The sequence below is a fragment of the Triturus cristatus genome, chromosome 2_2 (genome assembly GCF_964204655.1).
Source record: "Triturus cristatus chromosome 2_2, aTriCri1.1, whole genome shotgun sequence".
Taxonomy (NCBI): Eukaryota; Metazoa; Chordata; class Amphibia; order Caudata; family Salamandridae; genus Triturus; species Triturus cristatus.
In genome coordinates, this window is record NC_140582.1 from 65,276,916 (window position 1) to 65,290,125 (window position 13,210).

The window sequence follows — 13,210 nt, forward strand, 5'->3', positions numbered from 1 at the left end:
TAGTTCTTCTGGAGGAAAATTGCAATGTATTTGAGAATAAGTGAAGTATTGGGTTAAAAACTTCTAAAGGTTTAGAAGAGTATTTGTAGGTAATGAAGTAGCTTGAAGTTAACAAATCGAGCAGAACTCATTTTGGAGACATTGTTGTCCAGAAGTCTAAGTGGTGTTTCAGTGACAATAAACTTGTTGAGCCAGAGATGAAAGATTGAAGATTTGCGTTTTAGTCATATATCTTGACATGTGTTTTTTTTTTTTAACTGAGTTTTATATAGTGCAAACTTGACCCGAAGATATTGCATATAGCGCTTTACATAGCACCAGTTGTGTTACATGAGGACACATTCATTTTTGTTAGGCACGGGGAGATTAAGTGATTTGCCCAGAATCACAGGATGTTCAGCGTCATTGCAGAGACTCGAACCCGGTTCCCTATATTCGAGGTCGACCGCCCTAGCTGTTTGGCCAACCTCTCTCTCCACAGTTTTGACTGTGCAGATAAATGTAGTTTTATTTTAAGCACAAAAGCCACCTACAGTAACTCGTTAAAAGAAAATTCTTTCTTTTACTTGTGACTGATCTCCTAGGCAGCCCTCCCACTGAACTGAGCAATAATCCATTGTATGGTGAACCTTGTAAATTAAATTTAAGTTAAATAGGTCCATACTCTTGATTGTCCTCTCATGATGCCTGAAGCATCAACTGGGAATAACTCAAAAGTGCATACTACCAATTGTAAAAGGTACTTATTCTGGACCTATTATGAAATCAAAAGTACTTATATACTTCACACCACTAGTTTGTGTCAAGTTATCAGATTACTTCCTTTATGAAAGCATCTCTCAATATCTTATTCTAATACTATCCAATTTCCGCTGCTGGTAAAGATGTTGTGTAACTATTTGTTTAGAAGCAGTCCAGATATGTTTAGTCGGCATATAAGAATCTTCCCATCTGGCGAGCATAGGCATACTGTAATTAAAAGAAATGAGAACCAGTCTATGAAAGATTCCAACGTTTACCCGAGCTGCAACTTTGGCTTAACCTTACCAGTTTTGTCCGACTCATTCCTTGGACGCATATAAACTCTGACCACAGCATTGCAAATGATATCCCTTGGTTCATTTTGTTAAATCATTCAACTATCGCCAAAACAGTGCTTTTGGCGCAACTTTCTGTATTTTGTCCTTAATGAATATACTCTCTTGCAGGTGTTTGCCTGTTTTGTTCCTTTTTCAGCGCCCTGAAATTTCTGGCCTGTGCAGGGCTCAAGTAGCAGTAATAAAATTAATTCACGGCTTTAATGTGTGGATATGCTGAAGTTGCTTTAGCCATTGCGACTTGTTGTTTGAGTTTGCATGGAGGCGAATGGAAGACACTGAGGCCACCAGTACATCAAATGTGTTGTATTGAATAGAGGCTTGGTCATTCTTCACAGACTAGTCCCTGATTGCACCTTTTGGTTATAGTCAGAGTAGCCCTCACTAGAATGGTGATGCTCTCCGCTTCTTATACTTCACTGTAATCGCACGGTCTACTGAAATACCATTTCAGATATAGACATTAAGCTGAGGGATATATGGGGAGGGCAAAGCATAGGCTCCCTGAAACTTGGACTCCCAAGAACAGTGTGTAGTCTTGAAGTGGCTAATCTGAAGCTTTATTATTCAGAGCTTACCTCCAATTGTTGGCAAAATGGCTTACCAATCCAGTAAACAAGGAGGTAAAATACATACAATGGATAATGGTGCTTCAGTAAATCATATATTTAAGACCTATGAGAGGTGCAGACTCTGGTGGTACTGCTTAACACAGTGCAAAACAGTTTGAAGTGGGTGAGGCAAAACATTTTAGTAAGGTGCCATATGCACCTAGTTTCTTGCCACAGTGTTGGTTGGAGGTCACCAAACTGATTTTGAACACATCCTCATTGGATGAAGGTGCTACTGACTCGAGGTGATTGCTATCAGGAGGATTTCTACATAAACTTCACTCTGCAGGAGGCATGTCCCATATGAGGTCAATCTTTGGTCCATGCTGCCATGGTCCATATTAGAAGGGTATGCTAAACTCTGCAGGCTCTGCATCAGGAGTCATTACATCATGGGAGTTGGTTTTTTAGTCTTTACATTGGAGGTATAGGTCTTAATTGTTTTAAGTGACTTAACTTGAACAGCATGTGTATGTATCTTTGTGTATGAAATATATACCATTTTTTAATTTAACATGTTTATATACATGCATACATGTACTAAGGTACAGTTTCTTTAATTTGTAGTAGTATTTACTTTTAAAGTGAAATAATATAAAAATATTTTAATTTACAAATGATTTCATAAAAAAAATATTTGAAGGAAATCTACCTTCTGCGTAGTCATCCCAGATTTTTTGCCTCTTACTGGACCCTATTTTTTACTGGCATTAGAAATCTATGCAGTTTATCCTGGCTAATCCAGAGTAAAGTATGTACTCACTTTTAAACATGGTTACATTAATTTATTCCTGATTGTCCTATTTAACGTGCCTGCAAGTCCCTAGTACATGAAGTTGGAAAAGCACCCAGGCATGAAAATAAAATTCCACTTGTGCTCTGGAGAAAAAAATTGTGCCTTCAGCTGCAGTGGCAGGCAACTAGGACTAGAGGCATAGCCTGATTGCTGAAGTGCAAAACCTGCACTACGGCCTTCTAAAATACATCTATTTGACAGGTAAAGACCTCCGTTTTAAATATTAGTAAATCAATCCTATATTGATCATGTTAGCACACAAGGCAGGGTGCATGGAATTTAATCGGGAAAGGTAGAAAATGAGTACTACCATGTCCCTATGGAGACTAGGCCCAAGACCCTATTTTCATTGCGGCAGGCTCAACTGTCCTATATACAAATTGTGTACACACATACAATACTGTCAGCTCTGGAAGGGGCCCAGCAAATAATAGTTAAACCAGTATTTTTAATAGTGAAACTGGGTTTTTAATAAATATGAAGTAAAAGTAGCTTTAAAAGTTGCATTTTCCCTGCCCCATGTTCCTGGAGGCTAATTTAATTTAACTCTTCGGTGTGACATTCCTACCAGAAACTCAATGAATTGACCTGTGTGGGCAGTGAACTCCTCTGAGCTCAATAGAATATACAGGATTAGGGTCGTGGACATTTTGTTGACACCAGTGTTAAATCTTGCCTGATAGGTCTTTTGAGCCACATGTAACACTCTGGTGCACTTGAAAGGGATGGAACAGGTTGCCAGGACATGACTTGTGAACACCCTGTCTAATTTCTGAAGGACCTACCAGACTTCTGTCTCTGGATTTGTTGTGGGTATAATACTGTTCTATGTGGGAGGGAACTAGTGATTAATATAGTACACTTCCCTACACGGCCACAACTCTCAGAGCCCAAGTTTAGTGTGGCTAAAGACTTTCACAATTTTGAAAATTTCTTGACGAATGGCGTTTTGGGCATGTTTGCAGTAAGTCAAATAAACTACTGAAAGTAGGTAGAGTTCTCTTGGGAACTTTATTCCAATTGGTCAAGGAGTACCCAGGCACTCAATTCCACCCACTACTTAGTGCCAAGCATCAATGGGGCATCCAATCGGAACATTTTTTTGGAGCTGCAGGACATCAGCAGAGGACAGGACCTGCTGTCTGAGCTACGATGAACCCTTAAGGAGTGGAACTGCTCCCCTTTATCCAAGAAAAAACTGAACCTGTGTGGCCACAGGACACAGCAAGCTTCAAGAGGACTTTCCTTGAAGTACCCAGTGGCAACTTATCCCTGCTGTTGGGCTTTGCCTGACACTCTTTGAGACTCTAAGTGCCTCCCTTAAGTTCTTTGGGCTTCAGATGTGTATTCCTATGGGTGTTTGGGCACCAGTAGGAAGTTTGGAAACTTTTACAAACGTTACCTTCAGCGTGACTTTCTTTTTTTAATGTTTAGACTTCAAGGCTTTTACAAGGACCAAAATGACTGTATCCTGACCTGGGCTTCATTGTGATTGGCCTGAATGTTCACCTGGCTCTCGGTATTTCACTTAAATCTAAAATGCAGATCTGATTCTCCCTTATTGGATTGTTGTCTTTTTGGTATCATTATTTATTAAATTTTACTCTAGTTTACTTATTCAGTTTAGGATTTTTATTGCTTGGACTTTTGACTTTATTACTGTTTTGGTACTTCATATATGTAACACATTGCCCAAAGTTAATCTAGCCTGATCTGTGCCATAGCTAGGGGGTTGAGCTCAGGTTCATTTAGTGACTTTAGTTTGCTCTGACTAGAGTGGACTATTCCTTGAAGTGAGCAGATACTCATACCCGTTGTAAGAAATTGGATTATTTGGTTTAAGTATTTACATTTTCAGAATTGGAGATGGGGTTTGTCAAATTTTTAGGATACAGAGATGGGCAGTGCATAGGGGTAGAAAGCAATTTTTAGGGCTCAGTGATTAATGTAAATAACTTGCATAAAATGAAATACATTAAAATTAAGTTGCATTTAAGTGATCAAAAAAAATGTAAATGTAATTTTTGTTAATTCTTTTAAAAATTAAGTATAAATAAGAATTGGGTAACTTTTGCAATAAAACCTGTATATTGCACTGGTGGAAAGTGCGGCATCATAGTTAAGCTTGGATCAATTTCCATAGGAAATCAATTTTTTGCTTTCTTTAATGACTTGAGGTGACATTTGAATCTGCATGAAACTTTGTTAAAGATTTTTACTCTTTGTGGCCTTCAAGGCAGGTTTTGTACAGCTCCAAGCAGCGACCAAGAAACAAAGGGATGGCGGAGGTATGGGGAATGCCCAGAAGCGCCAGTCCCCTTTTTAAATCCCATAGAAATTTTGTCTCTCTAATACAATTGAATTAATGCATATGTGGCCAATTTTGAACTTTACTGAAGGAAGTGCCTTTCTTCGGTTTTAAGTTTTTTTTCGAGAAACTGCCATTTCAGGAGGCGCCTCTGTTGGGCATGAAGGGGTTGCATTTAAAAATTCTTTGTTCGGCGGTTATCTTCGGATCCTCAAATGCCAAAGTATTCAAGCAATACTGATTCTGGAATCTGTGAATCTAAAAGTAACTGGCTAACAAATCATTGAAAATGTTGTGGCAGTAATTAGCAGAATGAGCACACCCTGATCACGTGTTTAAAATAAAAAAAAATAAAAAAATTGTCACTGAATTTGCAGATCCAAAGGTGGGATTTATGGATCCCAGTGAGGCTCTCCCAGTGTGGATTCAACGATTCACACTTTGGATCTGTGGATTAAAAAGATTTTTTTACTGTGAAGAAAGTGGTCTGATTAGGCTTCACCCTGAAGTAAACTGCCATTGTGTGGCCCATGTGCAGTGGGTTTTGTGAAGGAGGGGTGAGTGCCGTCCAGGTAGTACAGTACCACTTGTGCAAGCTTCATGGCAGCACGGTAAAAGGCAGTACCGCCAAGTTACCACCCACCGACATACCACCACCTGGGCAGGCTTCATTGACTCAAAGGAACATGCTTTGCATGGCACTGTAGCTGATAACCACTGTGTATGGTTGAAAGGCATGAATAGATGTCTGATGGTCAAAGGGTGGAGTACAGACCCTGATAAAATGCCAGGCCCTACAGAGCACCCCCACTGTGCATGGCCAATGTTTTTTGCACAGGGTGGCGAACTGCCCTAGAATGGGCCACATGGCTCGGTCAGAGTCCAGTAAAAATGTGCGACATTAGTTTCACCACCACTGTGGACCATCAAAGGCCATCCACTGTGGCAGTTAGACACCCATGAATTATGGTTTGCAGGGACTGTCCACAGGTCACACCATCTACTGCACACAGTTGAAGCCCACCTGTTGACGTTGGTACTCGCTGGTCTGATCTTTGGGACTCTGCAGTTTACCATCTATGTGCAATCAATGAAAGTACTTGGTGTAGATTAGCTGTCGGAATAGGTTTGAGAATAGCTTCTACATACAGTCTCTGTTACAGTTAGTATATTAAAAAAATACATTAAAATGAGAAGCATTCAAATACTGCATGTCTCCAAGCCATTTTCTATAATTAAGTTGAGTAGACTTTTTCTAGAGACTGCAGTTGTGCCCTACTAGTCTCAGCCAAAATGTGTATGCACTAATGGTTATAACTTAAAATAGTTTGAGGTGCAAAAAACACATCCACATTTAGTATGATAAAAATGCATTCACTACAACAGTAGACCCAAATCCTATGTTTTACATAAAGCCTTTTTTCTAATTTTCTTTTGTAAAACTGTTACTTCAGAGGAATGTGAAATGCAGTTTTTTTTAACTTTCAGTACCTCTGGACCAACAGTCTAGATATAACTAACTTTTTAACCACTGAGCACCTTTTTAAATGTGACTATCAAACCACTGAACTGATTTACACAATCACTAAAAGCATTCTGAGGTTCTGGCCGGTGGCCAAATTTGGAATTTTGCTGTTTTTTATTTATTAGTGGGCAAAGTTTCCTATGGGCAGTTGCATAGCAAGGAGCGGGGGTGGTCTGTCCCTGGCAGCACAGGTTTTGGGGGTGGCGGCCGGCGCCCTCTCCACCCCCGCTCGTAACTGCAGCCATCGTGGGAGGCAGCGGCTGCAGGAATCGCCAGCACCACCCCCTGCTCTTAGATTCAGCCGCCACAGGCAGCAAACACAGGGGCCACCATGGACGGCCTAAAATCTAGCTACATTGCCTATGGGAGCTGGCAAGTGATACCATTGTCTTGGGACTCTTTGCCCCTTGCTTAACTGATTAGTGGGAAACTTAACTGGGCAGAGGTAGATACATTTTTTGTGGAAGTTTTTGTTCAGCTTATTAAACTGCATCAGTTATTAGCAAAACAAAGGCTCTTTCTCTAGGAATTCTTATCCAACTAGAACTACACAGGGGTGACTGCCATTGTTGGAAAGATAGCCACCATGCAAAGGGACTTCTGATATACTTCCCACAATGTTCTAGCTACCTGAAATGACTAATTCATTAAACCAATATGACCAGGAGGGACCGAGGAAACTTAAGACGCGCACAGCACTGAAAATAATGCCCAACTGAGCAAAGGCAGGCAAAAAGTAACTTGGCTGTATTAAGCCTGGCCTAAGTGACAGGGTTGACTTTAACAGACATGGACCACAGACCTGGGAGCCAATTCAACAGACTTGGAATAGCAAGAGTTACCCTCAAGTGATACCTAGGAATGTCATATTTAAATTGATCCATTTCAACATATCACACTGTACTCCCTACAAACTCCAATATTTTCCCTGAGGTGCCAGATCAGTGTACTTGATGGTGAAACTGGATTGTGGTACTGCAGTTGCAAACCACACTATTAGGAGAGATTCATACATAAGATAGGCCGCTTAATATTAAATTGCCCACAATGTACTAGGGCTCATAACCTGCTCCAAGGACAAAGTTCAGTGGCAATGTGTAGATTTGCCTTGTTTGCATGCTGTCCTAACATACAGAACTCTAGGTGGAGAGTAATACCAGAGTGAGAGGGTGGCGTACAAGAATTCAGAAATTGGCAGCTTGGAATGGCTGACTGCCATGAACTGCAGGGGCACTTAAAGAACATAGTTGTATATATGCCACAAAGTAGTTAGCGAACGCCTAACACCGGACATGGTGGGTAGTACAAAGTGGTTAATGTAATTATACTTTGACACCCCACCAAAGCATGATGCCTGCTACACTGGATTCACAAACAGGCCCTTATTTGGTCTCCGGCCATGGGAGGGCCCATAACCATAGGATTGGCAACTACAAAGTACAAGGGGACTAGAAACAGAGCCAGCATATGGTCTCAGTTCAGCGAATTACCTGCTCTGTATTGCATGTAGACATAGACACTTTATAATTCTATTGGAATGGCCATGCGAACAGGTCAGTGATGAAACTCCATTCCCTTAATGAGCCTTGGAGCTTCACTTGATATTTCAATTCTTTATGAACTAAACCACAATTCATTAATGCATTGTCTTGAATTTTGTTTCAGTTATCAAAACTTTCTCTAGCTCACACTCTGCTTTTTTTGTATGAACTTATCCCCTGGACTATCAAACGTACGATTTTATTTTCATAGGTTGCTTTCAGGAAGATATGGTTGATTTGGTCCAGACCAAACTTCTGGCTTGAGCAAGAAGACATTGGTTCAGATTACATTTTGACATTGTGTGAATTTTGGGCAAATCGATCTCCATATGCTTCGGATTGTGAATGTATAAGTTAATGTGGTTTGAGTTGCGTGCCTAGTTATATACCAAGTATGTTACTGTGCCTCTTCCATTGATCCTTCTCAGCACACATCGCGCTGTTGTAGCTACCGCACCCCACACCCAAGAGGTTCCTGCTGCATTGAAAATGTTAATGGTAGAGCGTTTTCCCAGCCTCGTGCACACCACCCCCGCATCACCTTGCTTTTCAGTGTGTTTACCTATGGAGAGGACTTGTAAACAGTCTTAAAAGAAATGTTTGTGTGACTTTCTTGAATTCAGTGCAGTGTCATACCAGGTTTTTTTTTAATCCTGCAGGTAAAAACTGCTCTGTGGATAATGGCGGCTGTTCACAGAAATGTCTGAATGAAACTTGGGGTGTGAGGTGTTCATGCGCTGCTGGTTGGAAGCTTCACGACGATGGTCAGAGCTGCGATGGTAAGCTACGTTGATCTTTTTCTCACTACTCTGTACACTGATGCACTTGCTCGGACTGTTTTTGAAAGTCTTTGAAACCTGAGTGGGCCAGTGGCGTAATGCAAAATGGGGCACCAGAGTCTCCCATGTCTCAGATTCAGGGGTCCCCCTTTAAGTGATTGGAGGTCCCCATGCGCTGCGGGGCCTATGTTACACCCCTGCAGTGGATACGACTAGTGACGAACAAGCTGAAAAAACTGCTGTTTAACAAACCTACTAACTGCAAAAGCATGATTGAAGCCCATCCCTGGCCTAGCTGAGTGTCTGCTCTTGCGTTCCACATTTCGCCTCTGTCGGTGCCGAGCGCTTTTCCCACTGCCGAGGCTGGTTAAGGTGTTCCTGGTGCAGCTTCATTGGCTTCTGTTCATTCCTCATTGGTCAAGGAGCAGCCACGCCGCCATCCCCTCCACTTGTCCACTGTCACCTAAAGCATTGACTGGTGTAAGCAGGTGGCGAAGGGCCTGGGTTTTGGATTTTCCTTTACTTCAAGCTGCGTGTTCATGGCATAGTGTGGGAAGTAAACTGTTGTACATGGGGCAGTATCTCCCTGTCTCGGTGCAAGACTGTTATGGTATGGCCTGGTCTTTGCATACTCCATGTTTACAAATTCTATTTTTTTCTGTTCAATTTTCTCCTGGTTGCACGTGTCATATACTTTAACTGATCTAAAGGTTTTCAATGTATTTGTTTAATAAGAGTAAAGCAGCGAGACCAGTATCCTTGTGTAACAGATTTACCAAGTTGGATGGTTCCTTGTACAGTAATTCTGTGCCTTTCAACATGGCAGTGCAAAAAGTAATTTGCAGATGTGTACCAACAATGTGGTTGATCAAATCCCCCAAATTTAGAATTTTGTTTCTTAAAGTTAAATATTACAAGCTGATATTTTACCTCAATGTAATGCCTCAACTTTAAATAGTGAACCCTGACCTGAATCAGTACGAAATCAAAATCATTAAGTGCAATTTGAACGCTCTCCACTTACAAGTTAATCAGTCCAAACGGAGTATGAAGTGCTTGAACTCGTGTGGCACAGGCCTATTTTGGAGTAACTGATCTGTGTAAAATATGGAGCAAGTGAAATTTGTTTATTTAGGGGAAATCTCGGTTAAAAATATTTATCAAATACTGAAAATACATACTCATTCCATAAATAGATTAAAAACCATGCAGATTTAAAATGATTCCATTACTTCATAAATCCATATATTGCAGAAACAGTTGGGTAATATTCCACTGCAAAATTTAGTAAATGATGATCTTGCCTCCGCAGGTTCAATCAGATGTAAACAGAAAAAACTTCAGTGTATTGTTTAATCTAAAACCATCAGTCAAGGAGCCAATATACAGCCAATACCCCACTTTAACTGAGGCAGTTAACTCCTTAGTAATGGATTTGGGATTATCTCCAGCCTCAAGGAGGTACAAATTGTAGAACCAAGACTTGATATCACCAAACTACTTTGCATCCCTTACCCATTTCTCTTGGTTCTGAAAATGCTTCATTATAGAGTACCAAAGATTATTTTTTTTTGGACCACAATGTCACTCAATAAAACATTGGCTAATTCAGCTTCACTATTAAGCCTCAAATCCATCCGTATCCGAACTGATGGTGCACTTTGAGAGTAAGTGCTTTCATAAATCAATTTTCCACGTAGGTAAGAATTTAAATTGCAAATGCCCCAGAGTTCTCCACCCTATATAGCGGCACCCAGCCCTATAGCACAATATATTCCTAAAACCGCAGGTTTTGTGAGGATTTGTGATGTAATGCTGAAAAGGCTGTGTTGAAGACTTATCTGACTTTTTGTGATCTGAGATGTCCAAGACAGCAAACCTGCCTGCCATACACTCAAATCAAATTCCATTACCCTTTCCAGAAAGGCTTCGCCTAACTTTGTATTACACCAGAAGGTCCTATGTGGATGGAATGCCATAACCTTTACCAGTATTAATTTCCAATCCACACTGAGTGCAGAGGTTCAAAATGTTCTACGAATGTGATCATTCTCCCAAATTAGCTAATCGGAAAATACCTGCTCCCCTCTTCGCAGAAGACCCCTTGCTTACCTCTAAAATCCCTATGAGCAGTCAAACCCTACTTAAAAGATTTATCACCCCATTTATATAACGTGAACAAGGTCCAGGCCAACATTCAGAGCTGGCAAACCGCACACTGATTGATAATCTGGTCTGTCAGTTGACCCCTCTGCCCCACCTAACACGAGCAAACTTATTGTGTTAAGGCATATTATTGGTGCCAACCGTTTCTCTGGCATTCCCATGTTCAGTGGTGTAAAAGCCTCTGCGGTGTTTGGGGCCACTGAGCTCCAGGGGGGTGGGCGGGTCCCTCTGGCACGGTGCACAGGCTGCCTGCCCCTTGCCTGAGAGCTCCTGACTAAGTTCGGAGTGTGTGGGCTCGCTCTATGTATTTTGCAAGGGGGGGCTCCTCAAGTTTCGTTATGCCACTGCCCATAGCACCACCAGAGCTTGTGTTGGGTGTACCAAATCAAAATCAGCCCTTAAATCTACAAAAACAATGTATAAATGATCCAGGTTTTTTTGCTTATGAAACGTCTTGTACTGAAACAGGAAGACCTGGTCTATGGTACTAGGTTGTGACCTAAACCCCGCGTGAAGATGGGACCGAACTTCGTGCTCACTTCACTAGTGTTTCTTGGCCAATAGTAGACTACTGAGTTTTTTGTTTCATCAGCTGGGCTGATCAGCCTAGAGATTCCAGGATGGTCTTTATTTCCTTTTTTATAGACTGGAATCTGTCCCGACCCCCTCCAAGTCTCGGGCATATGAGCACCAGATAAGAGTACATCAGAGAAGACCTTTAAATATGTACCCCATACCGCAGCTCGGACCAATCGAGAGTCCCTGTAATCCTATCCAGACCAGGTTCTTTGCCAGCTTTTACAGCTTTAATAGCTGCCATGGTTTTATCCAGCGTTAAGGAAATTGCTGTCCCGGGTTCATCAATCAGTTTATACTACCAAAGGCCTCAACCTCAGTACTCCTGGTGTTGGCGACAGAGTAGAGATTTGAAAAATGACTGCTTTTTGCCCATCATTAGGAGATAATTCAACAAACGATTACCCCTGCTATACAAACTGCCACTAAATACACAGCTAGTACTCCAAACAAACAGAATACCAGTCTCATACAGAGGTTGTGCCAAGCTCAAAACACTTAAACCCTAAAAAAAAATATAAATGTTATTGCATCAAGACTGCACTCTGATGGATCCTGGGTAGATGCCATTCTGCACAGAAATAAAGTGCTTTGTATTCGTTTCATGAAACCAATCCAGGTCCATTTCCATTAATGCGGAGCTTACAGTGCTTTAGCTCAAGTTAAGGCAGGGAAGCTTCCAGCAGGAGGGTTAAAGGGTGGGGGGGTGGCACTGCCTCTTCCTGTTGTGACTGGCATGACCCCTTCACAAATTCTTTGTGTTCTCAAAATGGCATTTACCAAATTAATTTATCAGAAGTGACATGTTGGGTGATTTAGATCTAAAACTTAAGCAGATTAACATTATTTGAAACTTTGTAGTTCAAAGGAACATCTCTCCATACCAGAATAAATGTGAGTTGTCACCTGTGATGAGCACTAGAGCTGTAAAAACCTAATGTATATGCTGTGGTTATGTAAGAGCATGCTTACAGTGATGGGATGCTCCGCCACCCTGGGCCATGATCCAGCAGCAAAGAACCAGGACATCATTGCAGAGCCGAGACCCTAGACTCTGGTGAACATAGTGTAGTATCTCCCAATCTTTGCACTGGGAGCACAGTGGATGGCCACTATGTGGGGCTTGCGTAGGGACAATGGAGTTTACTCTGATCCAGACTCTCTGCTCTCTGACACCTGTGAGAATCCTATCTAGTGTACTACTCTATATATGCTGTGCCAGTCAGCATGGGTGCCCATGGAAGGAAGAGGACCAGATTGAGAGTAAATCAGTCACTCTTGGAAGCAGTGGGTATAGCACCTGCTGCTCTGGTCAGTAGGGTATGCGGGAGGAAAAAGGGGCACATGATCAAGCAAAACTGAGTCACAGATTGAACATGTAATGCTGAAAAAGAGAATGGACACCCCCTGCATCCGATATTAGAGAAGCAGTGGAAGGACCCGACAAAGGACCATTTACTTGGGCAACAGATGAATGAAATGAGGACGTTGCACCTTTGCACTTGAACCTCAAAGGAAGACCTGAGGGTTTTGTTTTTATCCCAGGGGAAGTGAGTAGCATGACAAAAGGATCAAGTGAAGGCTACAACCGAAAAGGCTGCCTTTAATGTAAACTGAAAAAAGGGGTTTGGCTAACTAAAGCAGTGTGTAATTTTACACCACGCGCTAAATCAGTCTAAGCTAATTTACCACAGACGGAATTTTGGCCAATATCAACATTAGGTCCTCGGACAGATCGGAGAGTTGACAGGGATTTGGCAAAAGATCGGGTTGACTATTTCCCTCATGAGGACCTAGAACAAAGGAAATGT

The 13,210-nt window shown here is 41.6% G+C and overlaps 1 protein-coding gene across 3 annotated transcripts in view; it reads left to right on the forward strand.

The window, feature by feature from the left end:
- The window catches only part of LOC146861849 (low-density lipoprotein receptor-related protein 2-like), an 837,432-nt gene that overhangs the window by 188,778 nt on the left and 635,444 nt on the right, over positions 1-13,210 (forward strand). For all 3 annotated transcript variants that reach the window (XM_085641010.1, XM_085641012.1, XM_085641011.1), the window contains one exon: positions 8,538-8,657. In XM_085641010.1, the coding sequence (XP_085497136.1) occupies positions 8,538-8,657 (120 nt within the window). The remainder of the gene's footprint in view (positions 1-8,537; positions 8,658-13,210) is intronic.